The following is a 22264-nucleotide window of genomic DNA, read 5'->3' on the forward strand; positions in this document are numbered from 1 at the left end:
TTCTAATTCGTGACCGGCGTTTTGTTTTGTTCTCTCTCCGCAATCGTCACTAATCACGCAATGCCGATGTCTTACGTCATCCGCCGGAACGGCTTCCACGTATGACAAATATCAGAAGTAAGAGAAAAGTGTTTATTACGTTTGAAATATGGATATTTTTCTTACAAAAACACATGGATTCGCTACAGAAGGCCTTTATTCACCCCCCGGAGCCGTGTGTCACATTTTATTATGGATGTGCGCGCTTTATTTGATGACTTGTGGACTGTTCAACTGCAACACCCGCTGATTGCAATGATAGAGCTTGGAATAGCCAGGACAATTTTTATAACTCCGACTGGATTCGTCTGAAAGAAGAAAGGCATATACACCTAGGATGCTTCGAGGGTGAGTAAAACACAAGCTAATTTTCATTTTTGGGTGAACTAACCCTTTAAGGCTGGAATACACTATACAACTTTTAAAATCTGAACAGATTTTAAAACACTAAGCATCATACACTTACCGACTTTGTAAATAGTCACAGAGGAAAAGTGGCCATCATACACTAAACAAGTAAGGATTCACTACCAGACTTTAAATTAATTCTGATTACAACAAGAAACTCATGCAGAAACGTGCGCCTTGTTGCTAGAAGCTTGACAAATGAAAACAACGTGTGTTCTAAAATGGGCTGAAAAACTCAAACATGTTTGATATCCTCTGACTGGATGGAATCAGAGTCTGGACCTAAAAAATCAGAGTCTGTGACCATCATACACTATGCGATTTTCTATTAAATCTGTCAACTCAAATCTGCAGACTGTCTCTGACTTTCGGCAACTAGCGTCGACTTATCCAAACTGTAAATGGGGGCAAAAGTCGTGTAGTGTATTCCAGCCTTTGTATACATTAATACTTATATCCACAGACTGTATTTTAAAACTGAAATAATCACGTGTGCAGAAATGAGAAGCATTTCTTTTGTTTTTGTTGTTTTTTCAAGGGGCTACTAATGACATGAACACCTTTGTGTTTTGTTTTGTTTTAAGGGGGAATTAATGACAGCCCATTGTTTCACTTGAAATCCACTTTGTCAAAAATCTGAGGAGACATAAATAGGTTTGAATAGACATGGCTCTGTAAGTTGATATGTGTGACTTACATTGTGTGGATTATATAATGTTTTGAATAGAATTTTGTGTGCAAAATTCTTGTCAAAAAGAAGTAAGTTAGCATACTTTTAAAAGGAGTACTTATTATGGATAATACACTTTAAAATAATATGAACTTTTTGGACGCTTAATTGCATTTTAATTGTTAATTGCAATTAAATGAAAACATATTACAGTTTACATTTTAGGAAGGACTTAACTACATCTTTATCATTTCATAATTTACATCATTTCATAATTTCTTCTGTTGTCTTTGAAATATGTACTGACTGAATGCACTGACAAGCATTTATGATCAACTAAAATATACATAAATGTATTTTTTATTGAAACTTGAATGTCATGTTTATAAATATATTTGTAATAGTTCCATTTAAAGTATATTCAATTTAAATGTAATATTAAATAACAAAATACAGTTGAAATTATAATCAAGTACTTTACATGTTTTTTAGTATGTTAGTCAAATTCCTTGAAGCATGACAAAACATTATGATTTAGAATGTACTTTTAAACTTTTAATTTGCCATTATTACAAAGTCCACTTTTTTAAAAGTGGCCTTTTATTTCATTAATATTATATTACTATTTTTTTTTTTTTACAAGGGAAGGAAGTAATACCTATACTCCATTGATGCTGTAAAGTCACTGGCTTTTGTCTTTTTGTGTACAAAATGTATTAAAGTATAACTGCATTTTGTCATTAAATAATTCCCTCAGTCCAGTAATTACTCCTGGCACAAATTCACATCAAACACTCTCTTATGATGCAGTAAATTAAACAAACAGTAGGTTAAAAAAAAAAGTTTGTCTCCCCCATAGTGCTGAAAGCCGGTGTGAGAGCAGTTAAAAGTCTTAGACCAGTACACTGACCCTTTAATGGATGCTGCTGTCAACTGGCGAAACAAACTTGCTCTAGAGTCTTCCCTAGAGTTCATGTCTCAACTGCATCTCTAATAGAAAAATACATGTTCTTCCTGTTTATTATTGAGTCCAAAGTGACTTAAATGGCTTTTTAAATTAAGTTAAAATGAACAGCTATGGCAGTACATATTTTTAGCTCCCATCTATCAAGTCTCTCCCTTGTTAGACCAGCACAAACCATTTTATAAATTCAAATAACAGGATGAAATCTTAGAAAGTGCAGTGGGGAGTAAACATAATTTTCAATGCACACGTGCAATATTCAGTTTTAATTTTTCCTGTAAAATGAAAGAAAAAGAAGTGGGTAGATAAAATAGACCTATCCGTTAAAGGCAGTACAGGTACCTATACTCCATTGATGCTGTAAAGTCACTGGCTTTTGTCTTTTTGTGTACAAAATGTATTAAAGTATAACTGCATTTTGTCATTAAATAATTCCCTCAGTCCAGTAATTACTCCTGGCACAAATTCACATCAAACACTCTCTTATGATGCAGTAAATTAAACAAACAGTAGGTTAAAAAAAAAAGTTTGTCTCCCCCATAGTGCTGAAAGCCGGTGTGAGAGCAGTTAAAAGTCTTAGACCAGTACACTGACCCTTTAATGGATGCTGCTGTCAACTGGCGAAACAAACTTGCTCTAGAGTCTTCCCTAGAGTTCATGTCTCAACTGCATCTCTAATAGAAAAATACATGTTCTTCCTGTTTATTATTGAGTCCAAAGTGACTTAAATGGCTTTTTAAATTAAGTTAAAATGAACAGCTATGGCAGTACATATTTTTAGCTCCCATCTATCAAGTCTCTCCCTTGTTAGACCAGCACAAACCATTTTATAAATTCAAATAACCGGATGAAATCTTAGAAAGTGCGGTGGGGAGTAAACATAATTTTCAATGCACACGTGCAATATTCAGTTTTAATTTGCCTGTAAAATGAAAGAAAAAGAAGTGGGTAGATAAAATAGACCTATCCGTTAAAGGCAGTACAGACAGCCTGTGCTGTGATATGAACTTTATAATATACATATTTTGTGATAAACATACATGTGACTCAGCCTTCATCTGTATTTTAAAAATGAAATGATTTTCAACTGTTTCACTGTGAAGAGTTTATGGCTATGTTCGTCTATAGAGAGACTGCATTGGGTTAAATGAGAAAACCATGCTGTTATTAACATTCTGTTCATTGATCAGCACAATCATTGTGACACTGCACAACACTTATCATGATAATAAGGTCACACACACACACACAGGTTTGTTTTTGTGAAAAGTGGGGACATCCCATAGGCGTAATGGTTTTTATACTGTACAGACCGTATATTCTATTGCCCTACACCAACCCTACCCCTAAACCTACCCCTCACAGGAAACTTTATGCTATTTCAGATTTTTTATAAGCGTTTTGAAAAGTGGGGACATGGGGTAATGTCCTGAAAAGTCACCTTCTCCTTGTAATACCTATGTCATACCCTTGTCATTATACAAATTGATGTCCTCATTTGTCACAAAAACGCTCGCACACACACACACACACACACACACACAACAACAATCTCCTTGATTTGAAGCTGTAGCTCTTATAGACAATGAAGGTTTTTTTGTCCTGCATGTGTGGATGTTTTGTGGTAGTTTGTGGAGGTTTTCAAGTAAATTGAATGTAGGATTCCCACCCAAAATCCCAACCCCTAATACACAGACTGTCTGGAATGTGCAAAAACAAGGATAGTTCACAGCTAGGTGTTCATTAAACAATTTTAATGCACTATGCAGAGACAAATAACCACCTGACACAATGCATATTGCATTAAACATCATTATAACAATATAGCTGCAAGCAGCAATGATGGGCCCAAGCCCCTGTGGTACCCCCACCCCAGTGCATTTAACCCTCTGGCAGTCTGGTTATTGAGTCACAGCAATGAAAGGGTTACTCTAGAACTGCAAGAGTGTGAAACAGGTACACTCACAGAGAGGGTCTGATATATAAATATTTTAATGATCTATAAGCATTTATAAAATGATTATATAAATCTTTATTGATAGTGCAGTACATATCAACTCATTCTATGCATTTATTTGTCATTATAATGGATGGAAACAAACAGGAGAAAGATCAGGCTTAAAAGATTTTTTGGACAACCTTAATATTACATTCTTCATCTGTCAGTTAAGATGTCTTATAGTTTTTAATTTGCTGTTACACCTCAGAGCATCTGAAATTCATGAAATTAAGCATGTTTCCTCAGAATGACTTGTTCTCCATATGTACAAGGGTTTGAGGAGTTTGAACAATGCACTTCACTTTGGCAATGACACTTTTTTGCCATTACTTTACAGTTTTTCTCAATTGATTTGGCTCACTTCTCGAGTATTTTTCTCAAAACAATAAGTTCAAATGTCAGAACAACTAGTTTGTTGTTCACATCAGATTTGAATTTCTTATTGATTTTGGCAAATTGCATGTGTTTTGGCACAATTGTGTAAATTATTAAGTACAATTGTCGACAATTTGCACAATTACTAAATGTATATGGCTTGTCAATCAAAACTGATGAATTGATTCTCAGTGAAATTGTCAAACTCTTCACAAATTCTAAACATTCTTTCATTGTGTAAGCTATCACATGCAAAATTATCCATTCAATTATCAAAATCTGTCAGACATGCATGGATATTTCATAAATATCTGACACGGAATGGTTGTAATGTCTGCTAAGTTGGCAAATGGCTTGCCATTAGGGTTGCAATAAACATTTCTGGAAACTTTTTTGGATTTTCTTTGTAATCTTCCACCCCTTTGCACCACTACTTGCCATTGTAATGAAACAGAAATCAAAATTCACAAAAGCCAAGCCAGTCGATTTGGTCAGTCACACATTAAAATACATTTTAGCTTTTCTATAGTAAACTTACAAATTCACACTCCATGTTTTTACTGTGAATACATAGAGCAGCAGCAAGTGCGTGAGGTTGTCATGGCAACCAGATACATCTCACGTGAATTACTGGCGCTATGTCTATTTTTGCTGCGCTTTAAATAAACACATGGAAAATAATGCACTATAAACATGTTTGTCAGCAGAATATCAAAGTAGGCTTTTATTAAACAAATCAAGGAGTGAATTTCTCACCCACTGCTTTAAAACAGATATCTGTTGGACATGATTCAAGTTAAATGCACAATAGCAGGCACACCAACACTTACAATTTAGTAATTCTTACTGAAATTGGCCGATTAAGCAGTTTATATTATAAAATCTATGTCTAGGTTTTGTTTTGTGTAAATTAAATAACATTAGTATGTAAATAGACAAAAATGTAGAACACCAAGCATCTACAATGGAGCGTTCAGCAGATCACCTTTAAATAACTGTCCAGGTCTGGAGTCATCAAGCACGGCATCGGCATCAGCATCTTCATCCAACTTTATTTTGGTTAGGTCCAGATTTCTCTGCAGTTGTTGTACGTTGTAAAAAGAGTGAATATCCATTGATGCCGTGCAACAGGCACACAGTAAATATAGGCTATTATCTGCCAAAATGCAGATTTGTCACGCCACAACTTCTTACGCAAATGAAATTGGGAGGCATTAGTAAGTTTGATTTGATTTATTTATTTATTTACAAAATAATTTAGAATGTATTGAAATAACTACATTGTATGCATATTTACTTTTGAGTTGAAAAATATTATTAATGAATATATATTTTTTTGTCAAATCTTTCAGTAGCTAGGGTCAGGCCCCTCTACCCCAACCCCCCCCACTCACACAAGCTATGTCCATGTATACACTTGAGAAAACATAAAGGTACTCACGCAGCACCATGACTCCATGGCGCATTGATTGGGCACGGTTGGGTTCAACGGCAACACTAAGCATGGTAGCGTTGCCTCCGATGATGCAGATGCGATTATCCTGAGCAGACTGCCGAAACATGCGCAGCAGCTGACTGGCTATGACTCCATTTAATGCTGAGATCACTGCCATGGGAACCACAAAGGACAGGAAGGCATTCACCTTGAGGAGAAGGAAACAAGGAAAAGGAAACAATTGGGAACTTTTATTATATATATATAAATATATATATATATATATAATTTTTGACTGTCATTTTTTTTAATGAAAAACAGTTTTAGGTTTATTTTGAGACCTGTGCAGATCCTAAAGAACTGCACAATGCTATCTCCATTTAGCAGGACTTGCAAGGGTGTGTATGATAAAAGACAGGATGTCAGTTGGACTGAATTTGAATTAAATTGATAAATTATGTGTGTGTGAAAAAATTTACATGCATTCATTTGAGAAACACATGTATCTAAAGCAACACACTGCATTTTATAGTTTCATGTATTTCCTGGGAGTCAATAATAATGTTTTTTTTTCTTATTATTTTTGTAATCATTTATGTGTACATTGCAGCCATTATCATTTTTATCATTCTTCCACCTGGAAAAGAAGGTACATATGACACCTCTTGATAAACTCACCTACCCAAAAAAATGTATGTACACGGACACACAGTAATTATTACTGCAAGACGTGGGGGTCTCCTAGGTTTTCTTGAACTGGATCTGTCATTCCACTCTTTTGTTCCTTTCCTTTCCTTTTTTCTTTTTTGTGCTGTTGCCAAAGCAAATTAATCTCATGCGTTCTGACATTTGCACTGCATGAAAAAACAGAGATTTTGCCAAGACTATTGAAATACTCCTTAGCACTAATTTAGAAGAACATGGTGTTGTTTTAGGCAGTCATGTTAAATTGGTGTTCAGCAGATGACTGGAGTTTAAGAGCCCAGCACTGTTCCTTCCAGACTGAGAAACATAAAAGAGATCTGCAGAAAAAGCTTGAATATTTTTTCAACACATAAAAAACCCATTGAAGGGAAAGAGGATGGGAATATTTAAAGTCTTTAATGAGGAAGGTCAGAGAAGTTAGAACTAAACATGTTCTAGAAGAAAGTGCTCTTTTTTTGCTTGTTACTGCAAGGTTGGGCAAGGGCTACTAATTAAAACCAAATAAGAAAAAATATATATATTAAGTAATTAAGTAAGTCACTGCCTTAGGATTTCACCAGAGAGGGTTTGGTTGGTAAGAATTTCATATAATATTTTTTTGTTTTTGTGCAGACCTGTCTAACCATGACAAAGTACACATTTGTTTCCAATCGCCTGAAAGTTCCCTGCAAAGTGGACTTTGTGGAGTATTTGGTAATTAATCTCAGGAATGGTGGAGTTGTTTGCAGGTATAACACAAATAAGATCATACTAATATAGTGCAATTATTTTGACCATGGGTTGAAAGACACACTATGTATCCAAATCACCTTTATTGATTTAAATAAATAAACATATGATGTCTACATCCAAATATGCCCAATTTACTAATAAAGTACACCCTTGGGTTTGTTATGCATTGCAGACTAAAATCCTAATTTTGCTTGTTTTTGTGTGTCTTCATAAACACATGTGAGGATTCCTCTCTACATTTTCATTTTTTGTTCAGCATGAAAACTGATCTAACAAACATGATTAGTGAGGCAGCCAGTAGTTATGTAATGCATAATGAATTATCCCATTAAGGTTCTTGAAGCCATTAGAACATGATGTAACTCAATGTGTTAGAATAGAAATGAAAATGCTTACATAAAATTAGTTTAAAAAAGATGAGGTAAGCATATTAGTTTAAATTTAGTTTATTTGTTTACAGGGGCAATGCACATTAATAAACATGGCTGTAAATGTGCCAGAATTAGTCATCTGTAGACCCTTGACAGAATGTTAAAAAGTCAGCCTAAAAACACTTATACAAATACACATAACATATACACACACACGCATAAGAAAAAAAAACATAAATATAAAGTACATAAATATTTAGCTTTCAATTTAGAACTACAGAAAACAACATCATTAAAATTGTCAAGCACAATGATTGGCAGCTATGAAGGACACTGTTAAAAAGGGATGTCATATGAATATGATTTATAAACAGAGAAAGCAATTTCAAATAAGACACAAAAGTAATGTTTAAAAATATATATGAACTCTACATTTTATGATTACTGAGAATTCAGACATAATATTCATTTCATGTACTGCTTTTAGTCGCTTTACAAAAGGTTCAAACGGTCACTAATTCATTAAGAGCCAGGGGTGTAAACTTTTGAACAGAATGAAGATGTGTACATTTTCTTATTTTGCTTAAATATCTTTTTTTTTCATTTAGTACTGCCCTTCAGAAGCTACAGAAGATACTTGTATGTTTCCCAGAAGATAAAATAAGTTCAATTTACCTTGATCTTCAAATTCAATAAGCTTTCATCTCCAGGCTCTTAATGCATCGTGTTTCCTTCTGGAGCATCAGTGACCGTTTGAACCTTTTGTAATAGTTGCATATGAGTCCCTCAGTTGTCCTCAGTGTGAAAAGATGGATCTTAAAATCATACCGTCATTGTTGGAAAGGGTTCAAATACACAAAAGATGCTGGAAAACCAAAGAATTTGTGGGACCTGAAGGAGAACAGCAGGCAGTTTAACTGTTTAGGACAAAAAGGGGCTCATGAACAACTATCACAAAACAAACCAACAAATAAAAATAAGCTGTGGATCATCAACACAGTATTAAGAATCAAGCGTATGTAAACTTTTGAATGGGGTAATTTTTATAAATTCAATTATAAATTATAATTTCTCTTGTGGACTATATGTAAACGTGTATCTCATTCCATCTGGACCTCAGTCAATGAGACACCTATCTGAAACAGGCGAGGGCTTTCCAAGGGGCTGGCTGGGAGACACAAGGCTTTTGGCTAAAATGATTTTCAGCCGAGACACTCCAGGTGGCTGAGCAGCAGCGACCTGTGAGTGAAAAGTTCTAGCTCTGATCTGGCTAACACCAGCCAGTCGAGAAGATAGCCCATAATGCGGATTCCCATCTGCCTCAGAGGGGAAAGAGCCACATCCACACACTCCAGCAAAGTGTACGAGAAAGAGACAGTCTGAAATGGAGGACTGAATTGATAAGCCACCTCCTCAATCTCAAAAACAGTCTGTGATGAGGGGCTGTCTGGATGTGAAAATAAGCGTCTTTCAGATTGAGTGATAAAAACCAGTCCCCTAGGCATATTTGTGCGAGAATCTGCATCAAAGTTATCATCCTGAACAGGTGTTTAATTGTGGTCCGGTTTTAGGCGATCGAGATTGAGGACAGGCCTGAGCCCACCACCTTCATGGGAATGAGGAAGTAATGGCTGTAAAAGCCTGATTCGTTATTTACTGGGTAAGTGAAATAAATATTCTAAGTAGAGATGCTCCCTCTGCAAGCAGACTTTGCACTTCGGATCGGAGAACATGCAAATCGCTGTCTTATACCGAAGTTCGAAAAGCACCTCTGAATCGAGGGGGTCTGCAAGCGATTTGGAGCAAGTAGCCTAGTTCTATGGTCTGCAGAACCCAGGATGGCTTCCCAAGCCTGGAGCAGTACGGCAAGAGTTTTCTCAGTGGCAGGTTGCTGCACATTCGTGTGCTATTACAGCGGTAATTTGCTCGGGCTCGTGCTGAGTGGGAAGGACGGGCCCTGCATGAACAATGCTTCATTCACCCAGAACTAAATGGGGAACTGGAAAGCGAGCATGAGACTTCTTTTTGGGCGGTCCAGCCTCAGCGGGAGCTGGCCCTCCTCTTTTTCCTCTCTGCATAGAGATCGAGAGCTTCTGTGGCTCTGGGTCCAACGCCAAAGCCTTATGGCTACCTGAACCAGCCGCCGAGCAGGAGCGCTTAGACAGGAAGTGGCGCATAACCTGTGAAGGCTTCTGCAGTGAAGCACTTTGCAAATACATCCATAGTGGGGCCGAATAACCCCATAGGGGAAGACAGGGGAGTCGAGGAAGGCAACTTTCTTCCTCCAAGTGCAGCTTGGAGGAAAGAAACCAGAGAGTGGGAAGGGCAGGGCTGCCTTCATTGAAGAAGGAAATCCATGAGTGAAGCAGGGTGAGACTTGTGCTCTCGCAGTGAGAGCAGTCTGTCTCAGTGAGCACAGCCTCATTGTCGGCATGGCCCAGGCAACTGTGCCCATCTGAAGCTTGCAGGGGTGCCCTACACGAGTCACATAAGTGGCACTGCATTTGCAACAACACCAAGGAAATTTGCTCTAGGAAATTTGCTCTTTGTGATCACCGGATAGCTACAGCGAAAAGGTGCGCCTTCCCGCTGCCGGGGCTCTTCCACAGCGAGTAGCAGGCTTTGAGCTTTTTGCTTCTTGCTTCATCTTCGCGCTAAATGAGAAAATTCTGATGCATATCACTCAGAGCCAACATATATAGTAGTCTACTCCACCCCTTTTGGTGAGCTGAAGCGACATTTGCTCATGCAGCTACATGACCGTGAACAAAGGCTTCAGTATGAGAGTAAACAGGAGTTTCCCCATATGAGATCAATGCAACAGGAGAGACCATTCAATAGGGAACTTCAACCTGCAACGACCCCATCTCCATGGGAAAAAGAGTTCAGGCACCTTATTAAATGGACAATTGTGTTTTGAGACAATACAGATGGATCTGAATGATAGTGTTGGTATAATGGAGGACCCTGACCACATATTTGTAAAGGACTTATTTATGCACTGTGCAAATGCACCTATATGAGCAAAATATTCTCACAGAAAGTATATTATGTTTGTGATTCATGTTTAATTTTTTGTCAGATGTTCCCTCATTGGTGACTGAGGTCAGTCTGCACTGTGACTATCAATGTATTTAGTCTGTCTAAGAATGTCCAGGAAAAATGGCATTCCCATATCATTTCTCCATCAAAGCTTTCCAGCAGGTATGCTCACTTAGGCAACAGTGCACATGCACAATCAAATAAGCAAACAAATCATGTGGCAAATCAAATTCCACTGTCAAGTGTCTGCTTATCGAGGACCCTGTGCTCAGGTTCCTGCAGTCTTGCATGGATTAGCTACATTTTGACTGAAGATGTTTTTATTTAGTCTGGACACTGAAGAAACAGTACAGGCATCATCATGGCTCTGTTTTCATGTTTCAGACATAATAGTGTTTCATAATAAAATTTAGAAAATTAATATAATTAGGATTGTGGATCAGTAGAAGAAAAGAATAAAATTAATTTCATGAAACACAGACAAATTATTTAAATTAATAGTAAGTGCTTGCATTATTAATATACATGAGAAAAGAGCAAAATGAAGACAATTAGAAAAGTCCCAGACAAGAAAGGCATGTTAGGAAGGTTGTTTGTTTAATGCTAATTTCACAGTTATAATTATTCGTTTTTTGTGTCCAAAGTGAGACCACCTGAGCAGAACTCATGAATAAATTCTCTCTTTACTTAGCACAGCACCTTTAAAGGTGGGGCAAATGCAATTTGAGGTGTTAAACAGATTAGCTGCCTGGTCATTATGTTTTTTTTCCCTTCTTCTTTTCTTGTCATCAGTAGATTTCTAAGCTGCCTCACTCTGTAAAGCCACTGATCCCACCAGGCAACTACATCAAAATTAAAAACCCACAGATAATGGGAATACAACAGAGAGCAAGGAAAGGTTCTTATGAAACAGATGATAAACAGACCAATGGAGCAACAGGCATTGCTATGCGTGTTAATAAAACAGAGATGTAGCACTGCAATAGGTTGGAGTTATTCAATTGAGCTCCTTCATAATTTGTGCCTTATACACATTTGTTCAAGTCGAGCACTGCACAGTTTGATTTAACCAATTAATGACCCTTAGAGGCACTAATGAGGTAATTAGCTAAATCCCGGTCTGTGGTGTGTAGCCTGCAACCTGCAAGTGTGGCCCTTAAGGGTTATGAGCAACATTAAAGGGTTAGTTCACCCAAAAATGAAAATTACGCTGTGTTTTACTCATCCCCGAGGCATCCTAGGTGTATATGACTTTCTTCATTCAGACAAATCCAGTCGGAGTTATATAAAAAATTGTCTTTGATCTTTCAAGCTGTTTAATGGCACTCAGTGGGTGTTGCATTGCTTCAGTCCAAAAGAAGTTCAATAAAAATCTCCCATCCATAAAAAAAAAAAAGTGTCTCACACGGCTCCGGGGGGTGAACAAAGGCCTTCAGTAGCGAATTGATGTGTTTTTGTAAGAAAAATATCCATATTCAAAATGTAATAATCACTTGAATCTAGCTTGCGCTCACTGTTGTACACTGGAAACAGTTCCGGGGGAATGACGTATGAGGTGTGATTAATGTGTGATATGATTCCTATATGTATATGTGTTTATGTTAATATATTCTTTAACATATGACTTCATGTACATTGACCTAAATAAAACACTGTGCCACAATTTAAACAAGTTTCACTTTGGGGCAGAGTTTACCGATATTTACCAGATTTTATAACCTTTTATCAAAAAAGAAAAAGAATACTTTATCTGACTTTAATTATATACACTATATCTGATTTACATATCAGTAGTAGGGCTCTGGATGATTTGTGACAAAATTGTACCGATATTTACCAGATTTTATAACCTTTTATCAAAAAAGAAAAAGAAAAAATATGTATATATTTTTTTAACTTTATCTGACTTTAATTATATACACTATATCTGATTTACATATCAGTAGTAGGGCTCTGGATGATTTGTGACAAAATTAATGAGGCATGAAAAAGACAAACTGATAAATCAGTCAGAGCTTTACTAAAAACATTCAGGGTTAGCGTCAACCATGATGTTGTCAGAAATATGGACTGTTTGTGTTGTGTTTTTCTCCCCATGTGCCTTCCATGACCTAGTTTTCCCTCGTGTGTGACATGCCCATATTTGGTTTCCTTCCTGTTCCTATTGTGTTTCATTGAGTGTGTCTTGTCATCCCCTCGTTTAGTCGTGTACTTAAGCCCAGTGTTTCCTGTGTCTAGCGTGCTGTGATAAATGTCTTATCTCGATGCTGTGTGTATGTGTCTCTCTCTCTCTCTCCTGGCTACCCTGTGTTTTACACCAGTTTGGACTATTAAAGACTGTTTTCCTTCATCTCAGCGCTCCTTCATTCCTCCACAGTAGCAGTTGTGACAGATTTAAGGTATGAAAAAGAATCACCTTGTTGACACTGTCTCATTCTATCTTGTTTACTAACTGAAAGGTATCATGTTGAAACGTATCCTTTCCCCTCTTTCTTTGGCCTCTCTTCTCCTCTCTTTGAACTCTTGGCTGAGGTTTCTTTTATCTGTCAGACATCTCTCTATCTGTCAGTATCTGCTGCACTGATGTTTGAAGGTGTCTGGAGCAAAGAGAGCACCTGTGATTGCTTTGAAGCACTTTGACTATGTAATTCATACCACGGACAGGATCTTGGCCCTGTCTCAAGGATCTCAAGGCCACTAAGAATAAACTCCAAATGTAACTGACTGACATATCACAGATTCACAGAAAGTCTGTATTGTCACTTTCATTTGCACTACAACTTCACTCCTCCTCTCAAGTACACAGGCAGCCAAGCTCTCTGGCTCTGTTTTCCTGGCTGACCACTGCTTGTGACAAATAGAAAATATCTCTGGCAGATCTATATGAGAGACACAGATGCTTCACAACATGTAATTATAGCTTCATGAATGAAGTGTTGGGCAGAGGAAATCAAGATCTATGTACAATACCAACAACAATTAATAATAATAAAAAAAAAATTCAACAGTTATTTACAAAGTGATTTTCTTTTAATGGTTTTATTTATGTATAAGGTTTTTTTCTCTATGAAATGTTCCTAGCATATAAATATGTAACTGTCACAACCTTTACTTGTCTAGAAAGCCCATACCAAGTATATACAAAAAAAAATGTACAAAACAACCCATCTTGCACACAACCCGTCTGTCTCGCTCTCTCAGCAGCAGATACACCAGCCAGTACACTGTGCACTCTTAGCTCACTGTGGATAAACACATCAAGTCATCTCTATCTTTGCTGATTCCTGCGCTCACTGACATGTGTCGTCTTACATTTATTTCCGGGTGTGCTCAGGAGCAAATATTATATTTTTTTGGATGGGCTGTTTAGGCTAGTTTTGATATGATTGTTGAGCAGTGTTGGGCAAGTTACTCTGAAAAGGTAATCAAATTACTGATGACTCCTTTCAAACGTAATCACGTTACTGTTCTGATTACTTTATTTCAGAAGTAATTAGTTACATTACTAGTTACCAGAGGCGGACAGTAACTAAGTACATTTACTTGAGTATTGTACTTAAGTACACTTTTTGAGTATCTGTACTTTACTTGAGTATTATTTTTTCTGGGAACTTATGACTTTAGCTTCACTACATTTGAAAGACAAATATTGTACTTTTCACTCCACTACATCTCTATCAAGGTCCTCGAAGTAGAAAGTTGTTACTATGTAGCAGCTTTGAAAGTCAGCTTCCCTAAAACGTGACTTTCTTTTTTTTCAGGCAGTTTATCAGTAATCACTCTTGTAGGGCTACGTGAAGTGATTTCCCAGCATTTTGGGAACTGACCAGTTGCAAATGTGATATTCAATAATTGTTTTTGTTTTGTTTTTTCCCCCATAGGTTTTTAACATTCTAAAAGCTCTTTATTCCAAAGATACTACAAGCTAGTCAGTGTATTCAGCAGGTGCAATGTATTCTAAGTTGCGTCAGAAGAATTGTAAGTACTACTATGTTCATTGACATAAAAAAGGAAATTTACTTTTGGTACTCAAGTACTTTTAAAAGCAAGTACTTCTGTACTTTTACTTAAGTAAAAATCTGTCTTTACAACTTTTACTTGTAATGGAGTAATGTCTGACCAGCAGTATCTGTACTTTCACTCAAGTAATGGAGGTGAGTACTTTGTCCGCCTCTGCTAGTTACGTTACTTTTTTCTCCATGAAATTTACGAAATAGCAAGATAGCATGGAAGCATCAACATTCACAGCAAACTGCTATTTTTAACTAAAGCAAGCGTGCATGGTTTGGCATGGCAGAATGCCAGCAAAGAGCGCATTTATAATTTCTAAAAGACATCTCAGTTCATCGCAATCCACAAATCTGTTATAACACAATAAACAGTGTTGGGAGTAACGCATTACAAAAGTAATAATATTACAGTAGTAGTAGTGTAACGCATTACAATTCAGACATAGTAATATTGTAATGTAACTAATTACTTTCAAAAGACAGTAACTAGTAATATATAACGTATTACATTTTGGAAGTAACTTTCCCAACTCTGACAATAAATATATGCATAATGAATCTTTCATAATGTCTACAATTCGTGTGTTATACTGAGAGGACTCGTGAGCACGCACATTTCAGCACGGCATTGCTCAACGCTGCAAACACGTGTTATAGCCTACATAGAAACTCTGCATACGCTTGCACCTGTTAATCGTTTATATTAGTTCATGTTGTTTTTGTGCAATAGATGAATAACAATTTATTTGTTTTAGATATTTTATGTTTAGATATTTCTATTTTGCGGGAGTCCCGTGAATCATTTTATTCTCCCGCATCCCGCACACAGACGAGCGAGCGTCTACCCGCCCGCAGCAGCACTCGCCCATCTTCTCCCGCGCTGCTGTTGCGTCGGGTCTCGCAGGAGCAAGTCTCTAATCCACTGGCACTTGACTCGACAGTGCGTTTGCTACATCCTTTTTACAATCTCTAGATTAGAAAACACTGCATTCTGTCAGCAATGTAACATGGCAGTAACGTATAGAGACCTCGCTTGTAACTATACTCTAATTACTATTTTGAAAATTATAACACTTAAATTACTCTGTTACTAAAAAAGTAATCAAATTACAGTAACGCGTTACTAAGTAATGCGTTACTGCCCAACACTGTTATTGAGACAATTGCAATAGAACATGTCTTAAATAATATTAGAAATATGAATAAATAAGAATATGAATGAATGAATATATACAGGTGCATCTCAATAAATTAGAATGTCGTGGAAAAGTTCATTTATTTCAGTAATTCAAATCAAATTGTGAAACTTGTGTATTAAATAAATTCAATGCACATAGACTGAAGTAGTTTAAGTCTTTGGTTCTTTTAATTGTGATGATTTTGGCTCACATTTAACAAAAACCCACCAATTCACTGTCTCAACAAATTAGAATACTTCATAAGACCAATAAAAATTGTAGGTCTTCTGGAAAGTATGTTCATTTACTGTACATGTACTCAATACTTGGTAGGGGCTCCTTTTGCTTTAATTACTGCCTCAATTCGGCGTGGCATGGAGGTGATCAGTTTGTGGCACTGCTGAGGTGGTATGGAAGCCCAGGTTTCTTTGACAGTGGCCTTCAGCTCATCTGCATTTTTTTGGTCTCTTGTTTCTCATTTTCCTCTTGACAATACCCCACAGATTCTCTATGGGGTTCAGGTCTGGTGAGTTTGCTGGCCAGTCAAGCACACCAACACCATGGCCATTTAACCAGCTTTTGGTGCTTTTAGCAGTGTGGGCAGGTACCAAATCCTGCTGGACAATGAAACCAGCATCTTCAAAAAGCTGGTCAGCAGAAGGAAGCATGAAGTGCTCCAAAATTTCTTAGTAAAGTATATATATATATATACAGTATATATATATATATACAGTATATATATATATATATATATATATATATAGTTATATACTTATTACTGTTAAAAACAAGGCCTATCAATAAAAAAAAAATCTCAAAAGAATGAAATAATATAATATTTAAATTCAGTAAATGTTTTAAAAATTATTACATTAAAACGTATTTAATTCATATTTCAAGTTACCATATCAACTTATATATACACTATGGTAAAAAGTATGGAATTCTTATGATTAAAAAAAAATTGGGGGAAAAAAAGTATGAAACTCTTATGATTTCAAATGTTTTTTTAAAAAATGTTTTTGAAAAAAGTCTCATGTTCACCAAGGCTGCATTATTTGATTAAAAATGCAGTAAATTGCAATATTGCAATATTGTGAAATATCATTACAATAATAAAAAAAACTGTTTTCTATTGCAGTGTATTTAAAAATTGAATTTATTTCTGTGATGCAAAGCTTTTCAACAGCCGTTACTCCAGTCTGCAGTGTCACATCTTTCAGAAATTATTCTTATATGATTTGAAACATTTCTTATCAATACTGAAAACAGTTTTTTCTGCTTAATATTTTTGCGGAAAATTAGATTAATTACTTTTTTTTAATTTTTATTCCACTCCCTAGCACCCCAGATTGAAAGTCCCCGCTATATGAAATGTACTGGCCCTTTTTTATTATTATGTTTTAATGTACACACACATTTCCAGTATATTTGTGCGTGCAAACTGTTTTGTCAGTGCTCATTCAGCAGTGAAATCTGTTTGTGTCTGTGTGTTTTTTTTCAGGTGTTTCTTGCAGCTGTCCTGTAAAATTGTGCTTTATGAATGGTGTTGTACTGTTGAATAAAGGGGTGAAGTGTCAGAAGCTGAAAACTGACTCACCCCTTTTTCTCTCCCCCTTTTTATGGTGAGACGAGCTCTAAATATTTGCCAGAACACTGTGCCAGGCCAATATCAGCTATCAGCCACCTACCCTCGCCAACAGCACTGCCCGCTGCTATATACTGTATATGTCAGTCTCATTTTATTTGTATGTTTGTATCCATGTACTTTCAAATGCAGTACTAGATTAGTTTCAGGTGCAAACTGTGCAATAAGAATGATCACAACAACAAACAGAAGGTGGTGAAAGGTACAGCACACCTGTATAGATGCTCATATTCAAGAAGTCATTACTGAACAAAAAACTTCAGTAACGTATATGTATGTATGTATGAAGAGTTCCAATGCAAAAGCCTCTAAAAGCCATCTTGGTCAAAAATGAGATAACGATACTGAGTGAATGCTCTCCACACATAGTACATGTTCATCAAGTACTTTCACTTCAAATATACTAAATCTCAGCCTTAACCCAATCAGAAGTACCAGTACTTTCATAGAAACCTATACATAGTAGCCAGAAAGAAATGCTAATTTTAAAGAAACCGTCAGACGTACTTGGAGGCTTTTGCATCTGAACTCTTCAAACATACACACACACACACACATATATATATATATACACATATATATATATATATATATACAGTGGGGCAAAAATTATTAATACTTAATTTAACACCATAATTTGCAAATAAATTCTTTAAAAATCCTACAATGTGATTTTCTGGATTTTTTTTTTCTCATTTTGTCTCTCATAGTTGAGGTATACCTATGATGAAAATTATCTCATCTTCTCATCTTTTTAAGTGGGAGAACTTGCACAATTGGTGGCTGACTAAATACTTTTTTTCCCCACTGTATATATATATATATATATATATATATATAATGTGTATGTGTGTCAGATTACACTTTATGGGGTCTCAAAAAGCAATAAAAGGCCATGTATGTGTTCTTTCTGCAATCATTTTGTGCCTCACAGCACACTTGAATTTCAGGTATTGCTATAGTATAGCAATATATAATACTGGATCATTTTTCATATTGTGAAGCCTTCTGTATATAAAAGAGGACATCTTGGGGTTTTCTGTAGTAACCAATTTGCCAAGATTGAAACATGGTAAACTCTTTGTCCTGTAGCAAACAGCTGCCATTCCAACTATCATTCTTTTGACTGGGAGATCTCAAGATGATACACACACTCAATGACTGATGGAATTTGTCCGAATCAATTCATCCCTTATTCATTCACTCTTGAATCTCTCTTTATGCATCTCTCCAGTTTTTCTGCATATTTGCCTCTTTTTCGGTGTGCATTCATATTCTCTATTTTCTTGTTCTGTCCCTTTTTCAGTAATGCACAGCACTCCGTCTAATTCAGATCGTGACTCACCAACTCTATCCACTGTGCTATGAGTTCCAATTATTTACATGTATTTCAAAGACGGAATGGTGTAATGTTACTTCATATAGAATTAAGTGTGATTTTCGTGTATTTTTGCCTAGAACCCCACAGGTGTGCTTGTTTTTAGTTTCAACCTTTTTTTTCAAATATGGAAAGTTAGAGAGCCGAGTGTTACAAGCAGGAGACCTCCTGTCCTTGTAAATGGATTTTGTTCCAAACAAAATTAGATTCACTGGTGTAATAGAAAAGAATAAGGCAAGCGCAAGGTTTAGGGCTGCAAGGACAATTTTCCAAAAATCAAAGCATAATGTCTCCATTTCCAGGCAATCAGGATTTACTTTAGGGCACTGCAAGTGCTTTCCATTTTTGTAAGATAGCAAATCATTATTTTTGAGCAAATTCTGGCACTTATTACTCAAACTAACAGATATGGGTTGTGGTAGACTTACAGTTTTCAAGAGACAAATTAGTTAAATTCATTAGAATGACTGATTTATTTTGACTTTCATGACCATCAGTGCTCACAATGGAAGCAATAAGGACCCTGCTGCTCAATCAATCAAATCAATCAAAGGGGCATAATACATATTAAATCATTTAACCACTGCTCTTGTAGTTTAGAATAAAACATTTATTTATATATAAATATGACTGAATCAACCCAACTGAATTAGGTTAAATCAACAAATGTATTTTTTCAAAGACAAGATCCTTGTTTAAGCAGAAAAAGCTACTTAAGGTAAAAACGACATATTCTAAAGGTGGACTTGGTAAGTTTGATTTATATTTGACTGTTTTATTTGTTCCAATAGTACCAGTGGCTTTGGTCTTTTACACTGACACCTATTGGACTGGTTCATGGCTGGCTGTTGTTGTCCACCAGTCTGCTTACTGGAGCTGCGGGTCGTCACGGTTTGTTTCATCACTCCAGCAGAGACTGCTTGTTTGGACATTTTATTTTTCCACTTGTACCCATTCTGTTTGGACTGGTGAATCAGCATGTCTGGACTTGGTGACATCTTGTCAACTTGGACTTCAGTGTAATGTTGGACTTTATTTTTATCTCACACTCATTTGATTTGAACTGTCCGGTGGGTGGCGCACATGATTCTTACCATCATTTTAAACAAAGCTTGGGTGTTAGTAGTAGCTTAGTCAGGGGCGGAATGGGGCCCTATACATTTGCACACATTTACCTAGATCAACTTTGAGATTCCTTTTTTTGTTGTGATGCTTGCTGTTGCACAATGGTGCCCCATAGTTGTGTTCAATGTTTCTGCTTTTTTCATGTACATGTTATAATGGCTTTCTTTCATGTTGTAGACACCTAAGAATTATATAAACCAAAAAAGTAACTGTGTATGCATCCTCTACTTGGGTCCTTCTCAAAAACGAGTTAGCGGCATTTAAAACAATAAACATATAATACACACTGTTGCTCAACATTTAATTACAGCTTCTGATGCAAGATATGTTATTATACACAAGAAGCACGTTCAACGCTGACATGCAGATGGTTGTCGTGGTAATAATTAAACACTGTAAACAGCTCTGTGCTTAATGCTCATCTGGTATATGAAAAGCATTTTAGGGGGCCCTTGGCTTTTGGGGGCCTGGAAAACTGATATGAATGGAGACTTCATCTTATGCGAGTCTACATTATTTCTAAAACGTGCTATTTATTCATTATGCGGAAAAAAAATACTGAGTGCTCTTTTAACATTTACACTTAAATGACGTCACTAATTAGATGTGGAAATTCATGTTGGATGTAGACAATGTTTGTATTTAAAACAAATGATCAGGTATTAACGAAAAATACTATGCAACAGGTTGTTACTTCTTTTAGACATACGATTCTACTTTTCATGTATAAGATAAAACCCAACTCAATTATAACCACCGCTTTATAGGCTATAGAAATATAGGGAAATGCTCCAATCGCCCCAAGCATGGAAAAAGTGCTGTGCGCTCACCTGTAGGACGGTTTTAGCAGTTATCGAGGACACGATAGTGGTGCATATAAATTCGTCTTTGATCAGTCGCTGTCCCATGGTGAAGAGCATCGGAGTGGCCAGGAGAAAAGACGCGACCCACATAGCGCTGATGAGTTTCTTGGTGCGGCTCCGCGACATGATGCTCTTCGCCTTAAACGGGTGGCAGATGGCCATGAAGCGCTCCACGCTTAGGCTGGCGATGTTGAACGCCGTCGCATACGAGCAGCCGTCCCGCAGAAAGTAGTACCCTTTACAAACAGCCTCCCCAAAAGCCCACGGGTGATGCACCCAGATGAAGTTGTATAACTCAATGGGCATGCAGAGAATCAAGATGAGCAGATCGGATATGGCCAGACTCGCCAGGTGATAGTGCACCGTACTCTGGAGGTTTTGTAGAGATTTCTTCGTGAGAAGTGTGTACACGGTGATCGAGTTCCCCAAACATCCGATTGCAAACAACACAAGATAAATCACAGTAACCAAAACTTTAGAATAGATGTCTGTATTCACGTCCAAATCCTCCTCGGAGACGCTCTCCGTTTCATTGTCCAGAAATTGCTGGGACCGGTTCGCCGAAGAGAGAAGTTTCTGCGTTAAGATGCGCAAGTCTATGAAGTTGCGTCCTGATAACGTAGTATTAACCTCCATTTTAAGTTTTCAATACCAACACATAACTAATTCAAAATTAAAGAGCGTTTTCCTTGCTATGTTTTTCACATTTGTTCATTTGGAGAGCTGTGCGTAAAGCCGTGGTGAACAAGTGCCCCTGCTCTAAACTTACTCTTACAGGTCTGCGAAAGTGAGATGTTCAGAGGCTTTTATATGGTGAGGAGGCGTACGAGCGCAAACCTTGAGCAATGACGCAGTGCCATTCAACGATTGGTATAATTATTTATTTTCTGTGAGACTGCGCTATATTACCTTGAATATATGAAAAAGCGTCTCAGTTCGGAGTAGCCTACTTTATTGAAATATTCTGGATTTAAGGTTAAGCAATATGTTGGATGTTGAATTCACTTTTTTTTTTAGCTCAAGTATAAAATGTTCTCTTCATTATTTTCTATCACCTCTGTTTCCACACGTTCTGACTTGTAACAGTAATTTCTAGGAAGGGAAACTGTTTCAGAAAAACGTTCCATGAGCAATATAGCCTAAATAATGTTTATTATCATTAGCTCATTGGTGAGAAAGTAGAGTGACAAAACAGGATCCCAGCAATGCAGGAAACATAGCTTTCCTAGATGAGTGGTCAAAGGTAATTATTCAGAAATATTTATCTGCTGAGTGCCGTGATTGACCAATCAGAATCAAGCAGAGAGTTGTGTAATACAAAG

General features: G+C 36.7%; 1 protein-coding gene across 1 annotated transcript in view; it reads right to left on the reverse strand.

Moving 5' to 3' along the window:
* LOC107559468 (neurotensin receptor type 1-like) overlaps window positions 1-21578 on the reverse strand; it is a 47791-nt gene extending 26213 nt beyond the window's left edge. Inside the window, exons 1-2 of the mRNA XM_016243301.1 lie at window positions 20910-21578; window positions 5897-6098 (exon numbers count right to left, since the gene is read on the reverse strand). Coding sequence (XP_016098787.1) covers window positions 5897-6098; window positions 20910-21578 — 871 coding nt within the window. The remainder of the gene's footprint in view (window positions 1-5896; window positions 6099-20909) is intronic.
* Window positions 21579-22264: the final 686 nt, after the last annotated feature.

The sequence above is a fragment of the Sinocyclocheilus grahami genome, unplaced genomic scaffold, assembly GCF_001515645.1.
Source record: "Sinocyclocheilus grahami isolate Dianchi unplaced genomic scaffold, SAMN03320097.WGS_v1.1 scaffold687.1, whole genome shotgun sequence".
NCBI lineage: Eukaryota > Metazoa > Chordata > Actinopteri > Cypriniformes > Cyprinidae > Sinocyclocheilus > Sinocyclocheilus grahami.